A 23,710-nucleotide genomic window follows, 5' to 3' on the forward strand; every position below is an offset into this window, starting at 1 on the left:
ATGGCTACTCCCTCCCACCTACACAGCTGATGCAACACACCACATCCAGAAGAGAGGTGTTGTTGATGTAGATGACACAACTGGCCAAGAGTTTGGGGACTTTGCTAAATGGTACCTCCTCTTTTGGGGCCCTATGAGCAACAGCCGCAATCTGCGACACCTCACGAGAGTGGTAGAGGCCACCATAAATGCAACTGCCGGTGCCCTCAGCAACATCACGGCAGAACTTCAAGCAGACCGCCTCGTGACTTTGCAGAATCGAATGGCACTTGACATTGTACTGGCAGACAGTGGGGGGGTTTGTACATTGATCAAGACAAGCTGCTGCATTTTTATCCCGGATAATGCACCAACAGTCTATCAAGCGATACAAAAACTGCATAAGATAGCTTCTGCTATCCATCAAGACGAAGGGTCGTGGTCTCTGACAAGCTGGTTCTGGAGCTTGGTATCCCAGTGGGGATGGAAAATAATGATCTTTGTCGCTATCATTGCAGCTGCATTGTTCTCTTGCTGCCTCTGTGTGCAGTGCATGCCCGCACTCTTTGTGCTCTGTGCGACCTCCCTGACGTCCAGACCAATGAAACAAAACAATCGCACTGCCATGATGATGATGGAAAGAGAGGTCCAGGAAATGATGGACATTGACGTAAATGATGAGTAATTGTTGCCTTTGCATGGCAAAAGGAGGGAACTGTTGAACTGAATTTTCGTAGTACCTACAAGACTCCATTTTGTGTTGCCATGCTCTCTGCAACTTGGTGAAGAATTGCTTTTCATGTCCCTGCTGAAGCTTGCTCAACCCTCCTTCCTCCTTGTGGTCGAGCCAATTCCGAGAAATCGCCTGTGTGCCTCGCCCCAGCTGTGCCAGAGACTCGGCTACTTCCTGACCATTGTTGTTAAATCCGGCCAGTCACAAACCAACTGCCCCGTGACCACAACGAGAAAGGGGAAGCATGAAGCGATGCCTCATGATCACGCCGGATGAAGCAAGGTAGCACAAGGCCGTGCCACTTGATCACGATGGTTGGGCAAGATAGCACGAGGCTGAGGACATTGTGTATACAGGAACAGATGTCCCCCGGCACGATCACACCATGCAAGGCTGACGGAGAACATGTCAAAAGAGGAACTTAAAGAATAAAGCAGAACTTGTATTGTGTAAATCGGCGTGGCTAGCGCTATAAATATGTGTAATGCTGTGGAGTAAAGCAGCAGTCTCCGTAGAATTGTCTTTGTACCATTCTGGGACCTCTGTCCTTAGCTCGAGCTAATAAATTACTTGCTTCCCTCCACGGCTGGTTGTCCTGGTCTCTTTGGTAATGTATGATTGATGCGAGAAGGACCTGTAGATTCAAGGCGTTTCCCTGCGCCACTGGCTTTGACTTCCCTAGTGGGGGGGTCTCCAAAAAGCCGGTTCTACAGTCTTGAAGGGACTTCGTCCCCTACGCGATCTACTACTAGCTCTCTTTGAATCAGTTCCACTCTCCACAATTGCTGGCTGATGTTCCTCATCTAATACTGTCCTGAGGTTTACTTACTCCTTTCTGGCGGTGGTGGGCCCCAGTGCCAGAGAGAGACTCACCGTCTAGCCTTCACAGAGAGCTCGACCCTCTCTTTGATGGCCAGAATATCCCCAGAAGGGCGACTCGTCCAGCGGGCTTAGTGCACAAAGTGTTGGCCTTCGGGCAGACTGGAGATCACTGTTGGGCCCTGTTGGTCGGTTGTTAACTTTGGTTGCAATTTGTTTCTATACTTAGGTCAATCCATATCTTGAGCGGATTTCACTACAATTTTCATGGGCCCTACACAATAACAGGGGAGGCGGGAGATATAGGCGTGTGTGCGCCAGCTACCCCCCTTGCCTACATTCCCCATGGGACCCTCTCTGTTTGTGGTCAGGCAGGGGCTTCTCTAGGCTTGCTCTTCCCTGGGGCTGGGCAGGGTGAAACTACTTCTCCCTTCCTTACTAATGCGGTGCGCTACCCCTCTTTCTGCAGTAGTGTCCTTTTCACACCTCTCCGGCGATCACACTAATGGCAGACGATATTCAATTGATATCCCTGAACGTACCTGCTTAAATTTCCACAGTAAGCGCAAACAATTCTGGCGATAAATATTACACCACGATCCAGATGTTCTCCTTCTGCAGGAGACCCACCTGCTGAAAACAGATTGCCACTACATGGCGCATCCAAGATACCAAAAACACTTGGGGTGGGCATCCTTTGCAAGGCAGATTTTTACTCCTCTGTTACTAAGGTGGTGCAGGACAGGGCAGGACACTATCTCACAGTCCACCTCCTTAACGGGCAGAAAAAGCCTACAGTGCTTAAAATATGTGCCATAAATGCTTTGCAGGATATCTAGCTTAGATGAGTTCTGAAAGAGCAGCTAGAGAGGGTGGCTGAAGATATTTTGGTGTGTGGGGATTTTAATACGGTCTGGGACCCCACCCTTGACCGTAGTGGAGCCACCTTCTAAAACTCTGGGGCTATGTTGCTAGGTCTTACGCGCGATATTGAAAATGTGGGCCCAGTCGATGCGTGGTGCTACAAGGATCCAGGCTTGAGGGATTACTCCTTTTCACACGTACATACCTCCTACTTCCTCATCGACTACGTCTTTGTCACCCACTATCTCTTCCGCTGCCTAAGTACCATAGAAACGTCCAATAGCTCTATCTCGGACCACATGCATATTGAACTGATATGGGAGAGTATTAGCCACCATGTGAAAACTCAGCCACCAGGTAAAGACCCTGCCTCTTGCTCCTCTTACTGCCCCATTACCTTGCTTAACACTGAGGCAAAATTGTTAATCAGAATATTGGCACAATGATTGGAACCCTTTCTCCCAGGCCTCATCACCTGGACCAAATTGGCTTCATACACCACAGGCAGGGTGCTGATAATGTCCGACGCATAGCACACCTGGTGGAAAAGGCACACCATCATAATATTCCTGCCTGCCTGCTTTCACTTGATGCAGAGAAGGTCTTTGATATGGTAAATTGGTCTTGCCTACACGCTGTCCACAAAAAGATTGGGCTAGGCCCAGGTCTGGTTTCCAAAATAATTGACCTCGTGCACAGCACCGGAGGCTAGGGTCCGGGTCAAACGACAGCTTACAAAACCTGTCACTATCCTATGTGGCATACAGCAGGGGTGTCGACTATCATATCCATTATTCGCATAGGCACTCAAGCCTCTCGCCATTATAATCCGCAACGCAGACAAAGTAAAAGGCGTTTCTTTCGGGGGACAACAACATAAGATTAGCCTCTTTGCAGACGACCTACTCCTCACACTCACCCAGACTGAGACTTCCCTCCCAGGGGTGGTGCACTGCCTCTTAAATCCTCAGTGCTCAACTCAAACATCTCCGTCCAGGACCTCCTAGTCCTACAACGTCTAGCCTCCTTCCAGTAGGCCCACAATGCTATCAAATAGCTGGGCCTCGATATCACCCCACACTCCCCTCTTCGTCACAAGCTAACTGGTTTCACCTACGTTGCACCATCTTGATGGACGTTTAGAGATGGAAGCCTCTATGTAACATGGCTGGGGCGTGTGAACGTTGTAAAAACGAATGTTTTTCAATGCGCCCTCAACCTAATTCAAACTCTGCCCACACTGATCTCCTAAGATGATATTTGACGCCTACAACCCAATGTCCGGCACTTTATTTGGAACAGCAAGCTTCTCTGAATAGCTAATGCATTGTTTATGCTCCCATAGGACAGGGGAGGTTTAGTGTGCCCTACCCGCCTGGAATACTACTAGGCCACCCACTTACGTTATGTATCCGAATGGGTGGTCCGGGAGAGTGGGAAGCACTGGTTGCACATGGACATGGCAGCAGCATGCTGCCTACTGTGGTACCTAGCGTGGCTGCCTAAATACGCCTGTAGGAGAGTAGGGTCTGCAATCCTATGATCACCCAGATTTTTTGCTTTTTGCTGCACTGGTTTACGACTTTCCCTGGCTGTGGGCCTGCTAATCAGACCCACAGCCTAGCTGTTCTCTCTATCCAAATTGTACTCAGGTACTGAATTGGCACTGGGCCCTCTCCAAGTCCCTGTACCCAGGGCTGAGGTGCACCCAGAAGTCTCCCAGGGGCTGAAGCATGTATTGTGCCACCCCTGGATTGACTAACTAAAACTGACACAACTGGCTGCACGACAGCTGGGGCAAGGTGGTGTACTCACCCTTTGCTTTAGATATAGTATACCTATATCTAACCCTAAAATGGACACACAGATCTCCTATCAGTCACTCCTATGGCAGGCCTTAACAATCCTGAAGGCAGAGTGCTTGGAATCGTGTGAGATGGTGCTCTGGCATGAGCTGAGCCTGTCTGCGGCTTTCGGGATCCATCCCTTAGCCGTTTCCATGATATCGCATACCATATACTCTTAAGTGCATTATAATCCTCGCGGTTATGTGCCAACTCTGGTATCGCTTTATCAAAACATGTCGAGTAAGGTGTCATACGAATTGGAATACTAACCCCTCGCCAATTCTGGCGACGGGGTTAGCATTCCACCCTTCTAGAGGGACACGACATGTATGTAACCCCTAACCCCGGTTAAAGTCAGACAGAGCCTTAGCATCCACAAAATGGATGCTGCCACCGAGACACAAGTCTGCCCTCCTGCTGCTGGGAGTCCTCCCAGAGCAGGAGATAAGGACAAAGGGTTTCCTGCCAGGGGCGGTGCCAGCACCGTCCCAGACAGGGTTTTGTGTATTGTAGGTAGGCAGGGCTTTAGAGGAAGGTGACTGCACGTGGCACCCCGGTGCTCACTGTGCATAGGCTGGCTGGAACCAGTTCCAGGGTCACTCCAGACCCTGTGCTGGGGAAAAGCCCGCCAAGGAAGTGGGTGTAACCACCCCCCTCCCAGTCCCACCCCTAGGGCAGGACTTAGTCGCGTGCCAGCCCCTTTTTACAGGATAAAGGTAGGAACTGGCCCCCTTCCAAATCAGATCATCTTTGAATCCTGAAACTACTTTCCACGAAAGGAACTCAAGACTTCTTCCTAAGATTTCTCCCTTGTGACTAAGGAGTAGTCACCCTGCATCCGCAGGCACCATCTTAAGAACACTGCGGTCTGCTGCAAGTCCTTCCTCCGGAATCCGACTGCCCAGCTCGACGAGAACCGGCTTCCCTGGCACCTCTGACCTCTACCCACCTCTACAGCCCAGCTGAGAACCGTGGGTGCGACGAGACCTCAAGGGACCGGCCATCTGCAAGACTGCACGACTTCTTTCCAGCAAGCCCGCCGAGTGAATTCCTGGTGAGTGCTTTGGGGTCCGAGAAGCCCCCACCCTGAGCAGCTCCAGCACCGAAGAGCAGCCCCCCAGCATCTCCACGATCTGCGTGGGGCCCTTCTGCTTTTTGCTGCTCACCGCGTTGTTTGGCTACTAGCCCGCTGGCTTGTGGCCTTCCTGACGACGCCCGACGACATTTCTGCTGCTGGTCTGGTTGCTCCAGACTGGCCCTTGCTTCCCTCCATCGGAGAAGTACCCTGGACCCTCCTGGTCCACCCAAGACGCCATTTTAGGTCCACCGCGTGGGCCTTGCATTTGCCAAGACTTGTTGCCCAATCCTGGGTCCAGCGACGTCGACAGCAAGAACCTTCGTGGGACAGCTCGCACCTCCATCCTGGTCGCCGACAACGCCTCCTGGTCCGAGAGACTGCAGAGCCCAGCAGCGCCCACTCACCTGACTGCGGTGACTTCGCCCGGTGCCATCCTGGTGCCCACTTAATCACTGGCTAGTGATTCAAGAACTTGGTCCCCTCTGCTTTCAGGTTTTCTTCTTCCTTGATCCAGGCTTGGATCCATCGAACTTTTCTTCACTGGTCGCCTGCCAGCAACTTCTTCCTTCCAGGCTCCTGGTCCGGCAACGAGATCCCCGACGTCTTTTCAGACCTATGCAGCTGCAGCCCCTGGGCTAGGTAACTTCGGCACTTCGGTGTCCCAGCATAGCCTCACTATCCTAGGGTCAGGATCCACTGTCGTTTTCTTCCTACCAGGTCGGGTTCGCCCGTGAACACTAACTTTGCCTTTACTAGCCTCCATAGACTTTGTCCCGCATCCCGCGTGAGAGTGCACACTCTGCACCCGAGTCCCCTAGGTCTCCTAGAAGTAATCTAACGATTCCCTAGTCCAGTCCTAGCGATTCCAAAGCCTATTAGAACTGTTACTTACCTGCTAGTAATTCGCATTCCACTTTTTAAGTATATGGTTTTTCGTGCCCCTCGGGCATTTGTGTATAACGTGCTAACTTAAGTATTTTCGTAAGAGTTTTGTTGTGTGCCTAGCACCCTGTCCTCATAAAGAGTACAGGGTTGTTGTGATTCTAATAAATACACTGTTTATTTTCATAACACTTGTGTGGTGTCCTTTCACTGGGTGTTCAAGGGGTAATGTGATGGTAAAACAGCTGGCTTAACACGCCCTCTAGAGTCTTAGCCTTAGACTGCTCGTATCCATGCTACTAGGATAGCTGGTCTATAAGGTTGACTTACAACCAATCATCAATAAGGGTTGTTTGGACTGATATATAGTGATCACTAGAATAGTGAGCACTGCACATCAGGCCAACTTCTCACAACGCCCATACATCCCCACCCCAACCCGCACGCTACTTGACATATGGGACAAAGTGGCCCTCCAAAAAGGCCAAACTATCTTCCCTTCCCCAAACACACCGATCACACGCAATTCTGATTTCCCCCCAGTGCTCTCCCCTCTATAATTCCACCACTGGAGTAAGGGGAAATGCTGGACGCTTAATGGTCTATTTGTGGGAGTCAACATGAAGGCTTTCGATCAGTGCAAGGTAGACTTCCATCTCACAGACACCTTTCGGCTTCAGTGCCCCCAATTACGACATTGGGCACTACACCCCTCAGTGTACCCAGCAGCCATCTGGCCATACACCCTCTTTGAGACACATGTCTGCACCTTTACTGGCTCAAAGGGTCTCATATCTAACACCTATCGGGTACTCAAACACTCCACCCCATCGCGCGCACACACCTACCAGCCAACATGGCAGATCACAGCGTAGGCAGAGATATTGCCCAAGCAATGGGAGACCCTATGGCAGGACATACCTAAGACATATTGCAGTATCTCACATAGGGAAACGGCTTATAAATTGATGTTCTAATGGTGCCTTAACCAACCCGTCTCTCTATCATCTAACCCGGAACACCCTCTCATTGCTGGTGCTGTGGGGGCGAGGTGGGAGACTTTCAACATAATTGGTGGTCCTGCAAGGTTATAACGACATATTGGAAAGAGATACAGGGCCACATTAAGGAGGTCATAGGCCATCCCCTCCCTTCCTCATACCTCACGGTCATTCTAGGCAGAGGCCCTCGGATCCCTGTGCTATGACTCACACTGACTGGAAACTCATCAGTTATCTTCTCCTTGCAGCGCGCCAGCTCATAGCACGTATGTGGAAACATAAGCCCTCCCCCCCCCCTCCATACTTCAATGGTTCGCCTGCGTCGGGCACGTTTTAGCTATGGAGCGAATATCACACACCTTGTCAAATACGGTTAAAAACATCCAACGCACTTGGAAACCCTTCATTCAGTATATCATGCGCATAGAATTCACTTGCTTTAGCCCCGTGAAGCTTCGATTGCTTCAACTCTTTGACTAAGCCACCACCTGTATTTCATACTTCAACGCTTCCTGCAGCTGGGGTGGGGGGTAATGCGCTACCCTTGGCGCCTCATGGGGTGTTACAGCCCCTTCTCCCACCTCCTCTACTACAGACTTCGACCTGTTCTCTTATTGTTAAATATTAGTTCATTATAGTTAAAAGAAACACAGATTTTCACCTTTCCTGTACCAAATAAAATGAGGGGTGCTACTCTCCATATGGACATTTAGACATTGGCACCTTATGTACATTGTCATATCGACAAATATCGAATTTGAAGTAATTCAGGGTCTGCACTTGTTATGTTTTTGACTTCAATGAGTATTCCTAAATCACAGATAAAACTACAAGCAAATAACCATACCACTGAAGGCTCTATGCAGCATGTTCTTGTTTTCAGGAAACTGAAGTTTTATTCTCAGGTACACTGGTGATATAAAACAATATCCAAATAGTGATGATTTGTGTGAGAAACAATGCTCAGATAACCGTTGTTTTATAGTGATTGGTTCATAGCTTACCTTTGTCTTAAGTAAAATAAAACGTTGATTAGCATGCAATATGGATGAAACACATAATGATGCAGATTTTTTTTTTCAAAGAAGATTATCCTCTAACGCTACTTGATAACGAAGAAAGAGAATTCTACGTAGCAGAAAAGAAATGGTCAAGATTGGCTCGAGGTAAAAATGCAATGTTTTTATGGTGTGGTTAATTAGAGCGATAGCTTTTAACATTTACTTTAGAAAATACCCAACATTGTGATCCTTTGACTTTGACATATTTTGTGGTCCCGTAAAAATGTTATTTCTAGCCTTTCTGAAGATATCCTTTGTCGTTTCCCTCATGAATGGTCCTGGGTAGTGAATACCTCTTGAAAGAGTAACATAAGGGCATGTGTAGACAGCTCAGTATGCACACAATCATTTCAGGAGCCCCTATCAGCCTAGTCTCTGCCGTTTTCATGGGCTTCTCTGACTCCAACGGCAGGTTCTGAAACCAAAGTCAGAATTCACTGGACATTTTTAAAGCTTTTCTCTCACATCGATGATCGAGCTTCCTTTTGGATATAGACCAGGACTGAAAGTTAGAATAATGCACAAGGGTTCCAGTCGCAGTTGGTCTCATGTGACCTTTCTTTTGCTAACGTTGGATCTCTCTTACAAGTTACATGCAGTTTTTATTCACTATGATGGCAATCCCTCGTAGAAAGGATAACAATCAAGAAATATATCTGCAGTCGAAGGAAGAGATATCATATCCCAGCGGAAAATAATTGTTTGTGCCAAGTGGGGTTTCCAGGTGATCCAGCTTTCATATTCACTTCAATATGTAATGCATATTACTGCAGCCTGCTGATGCCAGTGTGAAGTACACCTTGTGTATCCGAAGAATGGTCTGTCCTCTCAAGCGACTTATCGAGCAAAAAAGCAGAGCTGAAAGGGGCGGGCGCAGGCAATGGTGGCTTTACAAGGGGTGTCTCACGCTGAGGGATGGACAGATTTGTCAAAAAACCTCTCACAGAATCTTCCATTCCGTTCCCAGCACTGCAATACATTATTTCACTGTTTCTCGCATATTTGTAGATGCAGAAAAGGAAGGCAGAGTACTAAATTCAGCAGAATCTGCGCCATTCCGATTCCAGACGGGACATTTTGTCAGCATTTAACCGCTCTCACTATCCCTGCCTGGGGAGATATGTGGTGCGTCTGAACTGAGCCAGTAATTATAGTAGCATTCTTGATAAGCGCACTCTGAAAAGTGAAAAGTCTCTTTGTGCTTATTTAAGGCGGGAGTTCAGTGCATGTAAAAGGTGACAGACTGCGAGAAAACAACAAGAAAACATTCATGTTAGGTGCTAGAGCTTCTCACACTGCCCACCGCACTGGCCTCACTCTTCACACCTTTCCCCTGAATGAGTTTTTCACTTACTCAGGGGTTAGTGACGCAAATTCACATTCTATGTCCCTTCATTCATTGGCCCTCCGCTGAGATTGCTAAAAAGGAATAAGGGCCATATGTATCAAGGAACCAATTTGCGATTCTGTAATAGCGATTTTTAAGAAATCGCTATTTCAGAATCGCAAAATGGTATGTATGAAGAAAAACGCAATTTTTTAGCGATTTCTTGATATTCCTTAATTGCGAAATCGTAATTTGCGAATTCGCAATTAAGGAATACTTTCCCATTCATTTCTATGGGCCAGGAGGCCCATAGGAAGGAATGGGAATTTTTTCTCAATTTGCGATTCGCAATTTGCGAATTGCAAATTGAGAATTATTTCAAGGGTGCAGGGGTGTCCAAAGGACACCCTGTTGCACCCCTGAAATAAGCATGGGTGCACATGTGGTGCACATACATGCCCTAAAGGCATGTATGTGCTTCACATGGCACTTTGAAAAATGCTGAAATGTGCATTTTTCAAGGAAATCGCAACTTAATTTGCGATTCCTTAAGGGCATTTTGGAATTTTTTTTTGCTTAATACATTGCATTTAAGGAATCGCAAAATTTGCGATTCCTTAAATGCAATCGCAAAATAACGAATGGCAAATTTTGCGATTCCTTATTTTGCACCCAAATTCTTTCATACATACCATTTTGCGAAAATGAGTTCGCAAACGCCGAAATTCGGCGTTTGCGAACCCATTTGGCCTTGATACATATGGCCCTAAGACACTTGAAAATGCCTGCTTTGCAGACTGTGTAGGTCTGTTCCATTGCGACGGTCCCAGTACTTGTAGCGGTTGCTAGCTAATTCTTAGGCCGTATGTAGCACGGCCGATGGGTGGAGGGTATTTGCAGTTTTACAGCACTGCGCCCCTCTTCAGACAGGCACCGTGGACCATGCAAAGGTAAAGTGTGCGCCTTCCAATACAAACCGGCGGAAGCATGATGTGGACATAGCACCGCCGTGTGAAAGCAGTTTATACATATTAGAAAGGTTGGCCTGCCTCGTGTAAAACACCTCACAAACGGTGCATTTGTACTAGCAATGTGTAGTGGGTGGCTGGCTATTAGCACATTCGTGTGCTCGATATATTGTCACTATTACCGAACTAACGTACTGCATGCGTACAATAGAACATCGGTTTTAGACGCTTCACTGCTGCTGAATGGAACTGATAACAACAACATATGAAAAATAGAACTATACATAATCCCCTTCTACTTGTGTATTCTCCACATTAGCACGACTGAGGAGTTGCTCACCCTCCCTCTCCACTTGGTGTCATCTGAAGGTGGCGCCACTGTACGATGACACCGAGAAGGTCACCAGTCACTCAGCGTGATAACGTTCTGACGGTCTGCAGCTCGAGGGCACGACGAGGCGCGATAAGCAATGGGGATCACAGAGGCCACCTTCCTTCCTTCCCGCCGGGCCTGAGGTGCGCAGAGCCCCACGAGCGACAGGTGCAGGTCACTCACGAAGACGGCAGAAGGACAGAAATCAGCAGGAGACGACATCAAATGCAATTTTATGTCCCGAGACAAGCTAAAACAAACTCGCGCTGCAGCAGGGGGAAGGAGGGGGACTGCACTCGCGGGAGCGATAATTGCTGCCAGATGGCAGCGTGCGCTCCCGCAAGTAGATCGCCACACATGCACGCGTTGCCATTGATGGCAATTGAACGCATGCAGCGATCGGAAAAGGTATTTTTGCCTAAGTAGCGCATGCGAGCTGCGTAGGCAAGACCTAAACATCAATAGCATCATAATGCATGCACTTAACAAAGTCCAGGGTTTGCCCTAGGGCTCTGCTTCCATTAGTGGTCACTGCAGCCCAGATTTTGTATTGCACAGCAAGAGAAAGGGAACTGCTTTTATTCCTTTCACTGCTGGGGTGTTTGCGCAGTTCTGTGCTACAGTTTTTTCCCAGAAATTCAGCATTAGTTTGTTTTAATTTTGGCACATTCTTGGCTATGCATTTTCCTAACCCAGCATCAATATCTCAATGCAGTCAAAAGATATAATGAAAAATGTGGAGATATTTCAATTTGTCTAACAAATGTGCTCAGTATTTTATTGGCTTTCTTAAATAGACAAATCTAAATCACAGATTACTAAGCATAGAAATGTTGCCCTGAATGTATTGAGTCTGGCATCCAGTTATGTGTGGGTTTTCGTAAAAAGAGATGTACACAATCAATTATTGTAATGAAATGCCTCTTTTTGTATGGTCACCCACAAGTTTTTGGACTGATGATGCTAGGTTTTCCGACTGGGCATGCTTCGGGTTCCTCGAAGAAAAGACATAAGAGGAAGAAGCATAGTTCTCACCATCATTCAGGTTCTTCGGACTCTAAGAAGAAGTCTTCTCGAAAGCATCACAAGGACTTTGTGTCTCCATCTCCTGCTGATGCTACCACTCCGGTAAGATCTCAAGAGCATACACCGGTACCGGAACTGGATCCGAATCCGGCTTCGGGTCAGTCTTCGGAGCATGAGGACGTCGTGTAGGTCCCTCAATCTCCGATTCCGGAGGATGAACCGGAAAACCTAAAGAACCAAGAGGAGCCAAATCCAGTTCAGCCTCCTACAAACCCAATGGGTTCTTACCCTTCCTTTCCTGGTCCTGGTCAAGATCCATCGCATTTCCTAAATGCTATGTATGGAGTGTATGCGAGGGCAATGTACCCCACAGGAGCACCTGCGGGTCCTATGGGTCCTTTGTCTTTCAACTTGGGTGTCCCCCAAGCTTATGCACCGGCGCCTTTTCTACCCTTTATGCCGACTCCATGCCCTCCTTGGATCGATTCAGCGCCGCCGAGGTCATCGACTCCGCGCACGGCTTCGCCGACTCCGGAGCGACCTCGGAATTCAGATCGAGGCTCGACGCGGGTTCCTGTTTCTCTGACTCCAGCTCCTCGGTCGACGCCGGCCCCGACTCCGTCGGAGTCGTTACCGAATCCGTCGACGTCAGTCCGTATGGAGTGGTCGAGGCGTAGAGCCCAGCGTCTACTTGAGGAAAAAGAGTATGTGGATTCTGAAATGGAGGAAGGTGAACTTCATGAGCATGATGATTATTTTGAGGATCTTCATTCTGCTAGCAGTCTTGAGCTTTCTCCGGAATGGGGGTTACCTGTGGTGTCGGATGCACCCTCCAAGGATGTCGTTCCATATCATATGGTAATTAGGAAGGCTGCTGATTTGCTAAACTTAACTTTGCCAACAGTTGAGTTTAAGCCTAACATCCTCACGGAGGTTTTACATTCACCCTCTTCTATCGTTGAACCTACTCTACCTTTTACCGAAGCTCTGACCGAACCAATTCTGGAGGTTTGGAAAAAGCCTTTGTCTGCACCTGCAGTGTCTAGATCAGTGGCGAGACGTTATAGGGTGGCTCCTGGAGATCCTGAGTTCTTGTCATCTCACCCTTCGCCAGAGAGTTTGGTGGTTCAGGCTGCTTGTGCAAATCGATCAGCTGGCTCCTTTCCTCAAGTTCCTGGAGATAAGGACTCCAAGAAGTTGGATCAGGCCGCTAAGAAAGTCTTCTCCTCTGGTAGCATGGCCTTAAAATCGACGAATGCTACTTGTTTGCTGGGCAGATATGTACATGCCTTGATTTGGGCGCTAGAGGGCGCACAGCGGGATGGTTGACTCGTGAGTCAGCTCCGCCGGACGGGTGCTGGAAAAGCGTCTTACACCCGTGCAAATCGCCACCGGAGCCCCAAAAATGTAGCCGAAGGACATTGGAGATCGGTAGCTACCAAATGATGCGGCATGTGTAGGAGACAAATTGGAGACGAAGCACTTACTCCCGAAAAACGGCGAAGGTGAGCGAGGTGACGCAAGATGGCGGTCACAGGCGTTTCGAGCGACTGTCCCCCGCAGCTACCGGAGGCAATTGGGAGTGTTCAGGCCTGAACAGCTGGCTGCCTCGAAGAAGCACGACCATTCCGGACGGTCCTACAACGGAGGCAGAGTACCACGAAAGCTGGAAAAACAAAACGCCGGTTTGCGTTCCAGGACAGACAAGATGGCGGCTGCAGTGGAACGCATACACTGAAGAGAGGACGGAGCCAGGAATCGGGACTTCACCTCGATACAGCAGACTCAACAAGAGGACATGCGCGACTACTGCTGATGTACAGGTATGAGATGGCTGTATGGAGGTTGTCCGATCGAGAAATTTAAAGATTGAAGCGCCGGACCGGGCACATCGCGAGGCTGCTGTTGCGCGTGAGAAGGGGGAGGGGTGCCAATTGCTGATCAACGTGCAGCTACACTGTTGAGCGGAGCCCTGCTACGAGTGCCCTGAAACAAAATCCGGACGAATGCATACATAGCGCGGAGAGACTGAGTGCTCATCTACACGTGCCAGACGAGAGGGAGCCTTCTTGCTGGCTCATGTACTGCAGCGCATAACTGAGTGAGAAGACATTTCTCGAAAACTTCAACCACAGCCTGCCACGCGCAGTTGGAGACCTATTAGCGAGATACGACTACATGTAGGAACAACGAGTACTTCTACTGTCAATACCGACGCATTACCAGAATGCACCTATAGTGAAGCGGATGAATAGTACAGGGCCTCCAAGGTCATATACGCCGAGAAACCGTCCCTCACAAACGACAAGAGACTTGGACAGTGTCACTACAGAAAAAGCGCGGCGAAACGCCCTACCACGCTCCTGCGCCATGGGTAAGCCAGAAAAACAGCAAACGAAGCTGCAGTTTGAAGCGAAAAAGCAGCCTCACAGCGCCACAAGAACGTCAGACACAGAGGGGGACAACGAGGTCTGTGATGGGACAGGTATGGAGAAGATCCTACGGGCTATCCAACAAAGTCTGCATGACATGAACAATAAGTTAGATAACGCGGTGCTGCGCGTGGACAATATGGCCGCCAAACTTGACAAACATGGCGAACGTCTGGTGGAAGCGGAACAATGAATATCGAAAGTAGAAGATGAATCTGCAACCACGTCAAAAGTCTGTAGCGGACTGGAAAAGACAGTGGAAATACTACGCGCTAAGGTGGAAGATCAAGAAGCTAGGTCCAGGCGCAACAACGTAAGAATGGCGGGCCTGCCGGAGTCCACAAACACAGGTAAAATGGAGGACTACGTAGAAAGGCTGTTGAAGGAGCTGTTCGGAGTGGACCAACTATCGTCAGTCTTCTTAGTGGAAAGAGCGCATCGCTCTTTGGCGCCGACGCCAAAGCCAGGAGCACAACCACGTGTGATAATCGCCCGAATGCTAAACTACAGAGATAGAGACACTGTTCTCAGACTAGCCAGGGAAAGGGGTGTCCTCACATATCAGGGCAACACTTTGCAATTTTACCCTGATCACACCATGGCGGTACAAATGGCAAGGAAGGAATTTGCACCGATAAAGAAGAAATTGCGGGACCTAGGTATTGAGTACGCGATGCTTTACCCAGCAAGACTCAAGATCACCTCGGCAGGCAAACCTATCGTCCTTCTCACTGTCCAGGCGGCGCACGAATACGTCAAAAAACTGGGAAAGCGACAGAAAACACAAGACCGTGAGGACCAAACGAGTGACAATGATTGATTAGACTGAGACCTCGAGGTAACATACATGCATAAGGCTGCACCGTATATATCCAACCATCCCCCCCAAAAAAAGTCGAAGAAAACAAGAACTAATCGTACATGCTGAGAAATGAGAAAGATATAGAGAGAGGTGGGGTGAAAGACTTCCATGAACTACAAAGCAGTGGGGCCCAACATGCGGACCCAGGCTGAGATCTGGGACCACCCACGTGCATGGAACAGTGAGTAACTGGATGACCTAACCGGGTCAAAGGGAAAAGGCGGAAGGAAAGGTTCGGGGTGCAGCCCACAAATGTATATACTGAGTAATATTGTAAGTGATAAGTATTAGAAAGCTCCATGATTTTTGCTGAAACAGCTGGTAGTGGAGGGAGATGGGAGGTGGAGGCACGGATTGGACACACAAGTAATCGAAGAATGGCATTTGCACCTGTCCACATCCACTATGTGGATGGAGAAGTGTGTACCTGGCGACACCCCCAAGCGGGTGCGCCCCTGTTACAGTTCTACGGACTGTTTTGTTCTATTCAAGGAATGGCTTTGGCAAAGTTTGGGTGCTGAAGTGGGTGGGGGGAGGATTAAGGTATTATGGGGTGTTCGAAATGTATCACTGTGTCTGAGAAGCATTGCGACCTCTGTTCTTACCAGGGAAACTGGAAAACACTGCACAACACAAGCAAAAGCTGAGCGTTGTCACATCATTACACCTGTTGTAAATTATAGCACACAGCGCTAAGATAGCTTCCCAACAAACTGACATGGCACGATCCACAGCACTGAAATTTATCACATGGAATGTTCGTGGATTGGGGAATCCAAAAAAGATACGTCAGCTCTTTGCCTACTTTGATAGATTGCATGTAGACATAGCGTTTCTTCAGGAAACGCATCAGGCGAATACCACGGCCAGCACATTGGGGGCAAAATGGGCGGAATCTGTTACCAGCTCAAATTACTCCACATACTCTCGGGGTGTCAGCATTCTCATACGGAGGGGAGTGCACTTTGATATTTCAGCAGTACATAGAGATGCCGAAGGGCGAAGCGTTATTGTCTTGGGAATGGTGAGGCATAGACAACTGGCATTGGTAAACACGTATGGTCCCAACATGGATGACCCGGGGTTTTATGTAAAACTATGGCAAAACATAGCACAGCTTCAGGTCGAACACATAATATGGGGTGGAGACTTTAACATCGCACTACAAGATGGATTGGATAGATCACAGAACACACTAGAACCGCATACGCGTGCGAGACTGACTCTACGAGATGCACTTACAGATGTCTGACATCTGGCGAGCTCGAAGCCCGGGGGAGGTGGTTGCTACACATATCACTGCGGCACACAATAGTTGGTCACGACTGGATTACTGGTTGGGCACGAGAGAAGTAGTGACATGGACCTCTTCTATTAGTCATTTGCCGAGAACGTTGTCGGACCACAGTCCTGTGCTCTTAGAGCTGCACATACCACATTACGAACCTCCGCCCTTCACATGGAGATTTAATGCGGGAGCTTTGAGAGACCCACTGTATGCAGGCGCTATCCACAAGGCGATAATGGACTACTTTGACATAAATTACCCTACGACGGACGACCCATGCCTACTATGGGAAGCGTTCAAGGCCACGATAAGGGGAGTATGCATTGGCACCACTACGGGTATTCTGAGAGACATACGGCGCCAACTGACAACACGTGAAACAGCTATACAGGCACTAGAACAGCAATATGCCCAGACAAGGGACATTACACTATTGGGAAATATCAAAAAGCTACTGCAGGAACACCAACAATTCGTATTAGATGAACTCAATTACATAACCAAACGCAAAACGGCCAGAGTGTATGGAGAAGGAGGGAGATCGGGCAAGACACTGGCTGAGAAAATATGCACGGGTAGACCACAACAACATGTCACAGCGATCAAAACGCGAGAGGGTACAGTCACGAGAGACATTAGGGGGATCCTGGGAGAATTCATGGCCTCTTATGGTCAATTGTATGAAGCGCGCCCAACACCGACACAGAAAGACATGCTGACATACATGGCAGACGTAGAAATCGCATGGCTATCGGATGCCCACGGGGAATATTTGGCCCGACCAGTCACAGTGGAAGATGTAGTAGACACTATCAAACAATTGCCGAACGGCAAAACACCAGGGCCTGACGGATTCACATCAGAATTTTATAAGACTTTTGCAGATATACTAGCACCGCATCTGGTCCGATTATACGGGGCAGCACATGAGGCGCCATCTCTACCGGCGTCTATGAGAGAAGCGATGCTAATAGCCCTGCTTAAACCAGGCAAAGACGAGGAGCAATACGACTCTTATCGCCCCCTGTCCCTCATAAACGTAGACATGAAAATAATAGCAAGCCTACTGGCTGCGAGACTTAAACCACTAATGCCATTGCTGATCAGACCGGACCAGGCCGGGTTTATACCGGACAGATCGACTGCACATAACACTAGGACACTCTTTGCACTGGCTCATTATTTGGCGCCAAACATAAAAGCGGTAGCGGTGCTGTTGGACGCAGCAAAGGCGTTTGACACGATAGCCTGGAAGTTTTGGCACACGGTGCTTGTGCGGATGGGATTCCCGCCTATATTTACACAGTGGATCTCAATGCTCTACACGAACTTGTCAGCCCGTATCCGGGTTAACAAGTATGTTTCCGAACCGATTGCCATTTGTCGAGGGACAAGGCAAGGATGCCCATTATCCCCGATGCTTTTTGCGTTAGTGTTGGAGCCACTGGCTTGTAAAATTAGACAACATCATCACACTTCGGCAATACAACTCCCGACGCGCCCGATTCACATATCATTATATGCGGATGACATGGTAGTTTATGTTAAACACCCGGAACAGCACCTCAACCCATTAATACGTGAATACATTAAATACGGACACCATTCTGGCCTACAAATAAACTGGTCGAAGTCCCTTGTCTTGGCGATGACGGACAGCACTACCCCGATAAAAATGGATTACCCTCTAGAGTTGCAAGAAGAACCTACTAAATATCTGGGAGTGTGGTTTCACAGGGACCCGGAACAAGTAATAAGAACTAACTATGGCAGAGTCCTATCGGCACTAGAGGATAAAATCAAACGTTGGAATAGGCTGCCACTGTCGTTAGCGGACAGAGCTGCGATTGTGAAGATGGTAATCTTACCCAAGTTGTTATACCTATTCACCAACATCCCCATTAGACCTCCAACGGAGGTATTCCGGAACATTAACAGAATAGTACTGAATTTACTCTGGGCGGGTAGACAAGCAAGAATAGAGTTACATACGATGACACTACCGTATGAGAAGGGAGGTTTTAAGGTCCCGGACATGTATCTGTATTACCTCTGCGCCCAGGCACAATTCGCACATCACTGGTTTCACGAGATACCTTTTCTAACTCATGTAGCGGTGGAAAAAGGGGATGCTGACCCGATCCCACTAGCTAACATATTGCCACACAAGCGATCTAGATTGCATGACCGCGACATAAACCCAGTGAACACCACAATTGAGGCTTGGAGACTGATGGGCAAGACATCTGGCAAACTGCCGATTTATGCACCGAAACTCCCACTAGCAAATCACCCGGCACTGTCGGTCACACAGGAACCGGTAGGGATGGAACTACTGAGAAATGCAGGCATTGACACGATGGGAGACCTGTACAAGGACGGGGTTTTTCAAACACTAGACAAGCTGCACTACATAAGCCATCCAACACTGTTATTCAGCTTCAACTATTACAGACTACAAAGAGCAGTGAGGGACCACTTCCCTGCTTTCCCGGAGGAGCCTAAAACCCTAGATACGCTGCAACTGCTCCTGGCGGCCCCAGCAGCTACACATCTAATATCCAGACTGTATGTAAGCTTGCAGCGAGACATAGGGGGAAACACGGAAAAGATGAGGGGTAAATGGAACGCACAACTAAATGACGCCCTGTCTGAGGGTGATTGGGAGACAGCATGCTCTCTCACCAGTATGCTAACGCCTAATGGAAATCTTCGGATTATCCATTATAAATACATACACCAGGTGTACTATACGCCTGAACGGCTCCACAGATATGGTTTGCGGGACGATTCGAAATGTGTGAGATGCAAGCAAGAAAACGCAGACTTCATACACCTAGCCTGGCAATGCCCCCTAGTGGGAGAGTACTGGAGGAGGGTGGTGCAAGAGATCGGTAAGATGCTGGGAGAGACAATTGAATGCACGATCCTGGTCTGCTTATTGGGTCTAGTCCCGCAGTTAAGAGCAAAAAAGAGAAAGTTCTGTGTGATAGCTCTATTAATGGCTAAGAGAAGGGTGGCAATGCACTGGAATGTAAAAAAGGGACCAAAGGTGAAAGACTGGCTGACAGACTTAACTTACTGTCGGGATAAACTAGCTACTTATTGTGAGAAGTTGGCCTGATGTGCAGTGCTCACTATTCTAGTGATCACTATATATCAGTCCAAACAACCCTTATTGATGATTGGTTGTAAGTCAACCTTATAGACCAGCTATCCTAGTAGCATGGATACGAGCAGTCTAAGGCTAAGACTCTAGCGGGCGTGTTAAGCCAGCTGTTTTACCATCACATTACCCCTTGAAAACCCAGTGAAAGGACACCACACAAGTGTTATGAAAATAAACAATGTATTTATTAGAATCACAACAACCCTGTACTCTTTATGAGGACAGGGTGCTAAGCACACAACAAAACTCTTATGAAAATACTTAAGTTAGCACGTTATACACAAATGCCCGAGGGGCACGAAAAACCATATACTCTAAAAGTGGAATGCGAAATTACTAGCAGGTAAGTACAGTACTAATAGGCTTTGGAATCGCTAGGACTTGACTATAGAATCGTTAGATTACTTCTAGGAGGCCTAGGGGACTCGGGTGCAGAGTGGGCACTCTCACGCGGGATGCGGGACAAAGTCTATGGAGGCTAGATTTCACAAAGTTAGTGTTCACGGGCGAACCCGACCTGGTAGGGAGAAAACGACAGTGGATCCTGACCCTTGGATAGTGAGGCTATGCTGGGACACCGAAGTGCCGAAGTTACCTAGCCCAGGGGCTGCAGCTGCATAGGTCTGAAAAGACGTCGGGAATCTCGTTGCCGGACCAGGAGCCTGGAAGAAGGAAGTTGCTGGCAGGCGACCAGTGAAGGAAAGTTCGATGGATCCAAGCCTGGATCAAGGAAGAAGAAAACCTGAAAGCAGAGGGGACCAAGTTCTTGAATCACTAGCCAGTGATTAAGTGGGCACCAGGATGGCACCGGGCGAAGTCACCGCAGTCAGGTGAGTGGGCGCTACTGGGCTCTGCAGTCTCTCGGACCAGGAGGCGTTGTCGGCGACCAGGATGGAGGTGCGAGCTGTCCCACGAAGGTTCTTGCTGTCGACGTCGCTGGACCCAGGATTGGGCAACAAGTCTTGCCAAATGCAAGGCCCACGCGGTGGACCTAAAATGGCGTCTTAACCGGACCAGGAGGGTCCAGGGTACTTCTCCGATGGAGGGAAGCAAGGGCCAGTCTGGAGCAACCAGACCAGCAGCAGTGTTGTCGTCGGGCGTCGTTCGGAAGGCCACAAGCCAGCGGGCTAGTAGCCAAACAACGCGATGAGCAGCAAAAAGCAGAAGGGCCCCACGCCGATCGTGGAGATGCTGGGGGGCTGCTCTTCGGTGCTGGAGCTGCTCAGGGTGGGGGCTTCTCGGACCCCAAAGCACTCACCAGGAAATTACTCGGTGGGCTTGCTGTGCAGAAGTCGTGCAGTCTTGGCGATGGCCAGTCCCTCGAGGTCTCGTCACACCCACGCTTCTCAGCTGTGCTGTAGAGGTGGGTAGAGGTCAGAGGTGCCAGGGAAGCCGGGTCTCGTCGAGCTGGGCAGTCGGATTCCGGAGGAAGGACGTGCAGCAGACCGCAGTGTTCTTAGATGGTGCCTGCGGATGCAGGGTGACTACTCCTTAGCCACAAGGGAGAATCTTGAGGAAGAAATCGTGAAGTCCTTTCGTGGAAAGTGGTATCTTGATTCCAAAGATGATCTGATTTGGAAGGGGGCCAGTCTCTACCTTTATCTTGGAAAAGGGGGCTGGCACGCGACTAAGTCCTGCCCTAGGGGTGGGACCAGGAGGGGGGTGGTTACACCCACTTCCTTGGCGGGCTTTTCCCCAGCACAGGGTCTGGAGTGTCCCTGGAACTGGTTTAAGCCAGCCTATGCACAGTGAGCACCGGGGTGCCACGTGCAGTCACCTTCCTCTGAAGCCCTGCCTACCTACAATACACAAACCCTGTCTGGGACGGTGCTGGCACCGCCCCTGGCAGGAAACCCTTTGTCCTTATCTCCTGCTCTGGGAGGACTCCCAGCAGCAGGAGGGCAGACTTGTGTCTCGTGGCAGCATCCATTTTGTGGATGCTAAGGCTCTGTCTGACTTTTAACCGGGTTATAGGTTACATGCATGTCGTGTCCCTCTAGAAGGGTGGAATGCTAACCCCGTCGCCAGAATTGGCGAGGGGTTAGTATTCCAATTCGTATGACACCTTACTCGACATGTTTTGATAAAGCGATACCAGAGTTGGCATTTAACCGCGAGGATTATAATGCACTTAAGAGTATATGGTATGCGATATCATGGAAACGGCTAAGGGATAGATCCCGAAAGCCGCAGACAGGCTCAGCTCATGCCAGAGCACCATCTCACACGATTCCAAGCACTCTGCCTTCAGGATTGTTAAGGCCTGCCATAGGAGTGACTGATAGGAGATCTGTGTGTCCATTTTAGGGTTAGATATAGGTATACTATATCTAAAGCAAAGGGTGAGTACACCACCTTGCCCCAGCTGTCGTGCAGCCAGTTGTGCCAGTTTAGTTAGTCAGCCCAGGGGTGGCATAATACATGCTTCAGCCCCTGGGAGACTTCTGGGTACACCTCAGCCCTGGGTACAGGGACTTGGAGAGGGCCCAGTGCCAATTCAGTACCTGAGTACAATTTGGATAGAGAGAACAGCTAGGCTGTGGGTCTGATTAGCAGGCCCACAGCCAGGGAAAGTCGTAAACCAGTGCAGCAAAAAGCAAAAATCTGGGTGATCATAGGATTGCAGACCCTACTCTCCTACACTTATGAAGAGGAATTACCGACTGGATCTCGTCCCAAGGACTTCTGGATGTATCTGAGAGATTACCTGCAGGTGCAATCAGGGGCAGAAACTGAATGATATCAACGGAATGATTGGTGAAATTATTATCTAGGAAGTGTGTGTTTATTGATAACATTGGATAAAGGGGGGAGAATGTTGTGAGACAGTGATGGTAGTTAAGGGGTTTCTTAGTTTGTTTACTGTCCTTAAAGTTCTGAATAAGGTTAAAATATAAAATGTAAGTGCACATAGATGCAAAGAGGAACGAGATGCACTGTATTCACGTGTCCATATTGACAGCTACGTCGCCGCCGGTCCAATGGATGTCGGCTAAATGGCTGTGTATGCCAAACGGCACCCAGCGAATGCTACGTATGTAAATGGCCGGCCCATTGTGGTTGTAGGCAAATACTTGTGTATTTACTGGATATATGTGCAATAAACGACTTACACAATAAAAAAAAAATAAAAAAGATATGTACATGCCTTAATGGACTCAGTCAAACAATTATCTGCTAAACTTCCAGAAGAAGACAGAAAGAACTTTAATGAGGTTGTTTTGGACACTCAAGCTGCGGCCCGTCAAGTTATTCAGAGTGGCATGGACACTGCTGACTCCGTGGCTAGGATAATGGGTTCTTCGGTGGCTACCAGAAGAGCTGCTTGGTTAAAATCCTCCGAATTTTCCTTTGATGTACAGGCTACTCTTTTGGATTTACCTTTCAACTGGGTTGGTCTCTTTGGAAAGAAAGCAGACACAGCTCTGGAGAGATTCAAAGATAGCCGGGCGACGGCTAGGTCTTTGGGTTTACAGTCGAGAGGTACAGCTGCCAGGAAGTTCAGAGGTTTTGGCAGATCTTCTTTTCGTCCTTTCAGGCAAGGCCAACAGCAACAGCAGCAGCAGAACCCTCTGTACAAGTCTTATAGAGGTAGACAGAAGGGTCGTGGACGTGGGCGTCAAGCCTCCTCCTCCTCTACTTCCTCTTCCAATACCCATCCCCCACCTGCAGCAGAAAAGCAGCCCTAGATCCGCCATTCCGGATCATGCGGGTCCGGTAGGGGGTCGGTGTAACGGGGTGGCGGTGGCCACCCCACCGAGTACTGATGGAGTAGGCTGTACACTGGGACCGTCATCACTCAACCCCTACTTGTTCCCCCATACAGAATGAACTCCCCTCGTTTGATTACGGGGTTGCCAGGGACGCTGAGGACGACGGGGAACACTGGCCCTTTAAGTGGCAGCCCTCGGACGAGTGGGCGGGGCCTTCCAGGGACGCGACGGCGTCAAAGGCGGAAGCGGAGCCCGAGGGGGTGTGTTTGTTCACCGGAGGTTGGAGGA

The 23,710-nt window shown here is 49.0% G+C and overlaps 1 protein-coding gene across 14 annotated transcripts in view; it reads left to right on the forward strand.

The window, feature by feature from the left end:
- LOC144773261 (uncharacterized) overlaps positions 1-23,710 on the forward strand; it is a 7,170,044-nt gene that overhangs the window by 785,758 nt on the left and 6,360,576 nt on the right. For 13 of the 14 annotated variants that reach the window (XM_078658159.1, XM_078658161.1, XM_078658167.1 and 10 more), the window contains exon 9: positions 8,289-8,369. In XM_078658159.1, the coding sequence (XP_078514285.1) occupies positions 8,289-8,369 (81 nt within the window). The remainder of the gene's footprint in view (positions 1-8,288; positions 8,370-23,710) is intronic. The other variant, XM_078658160.1, reaches the window with a different exon arrangement.

The sequence above is a fragment of the Lissotriton helveticus genome, chromosome 8, assembly GCF_964261635.1.
Source record: "Lissotriton helveticus chromosome 8, aLisHel1.1, whole genome shotgun sequence".
NCBI classification, from domain to species: Eukaryota; Metazoa; Chordata; class Amphibia; order Caudata; family Salamandridae; genus Lissotriton; species Lissotriton helveticus.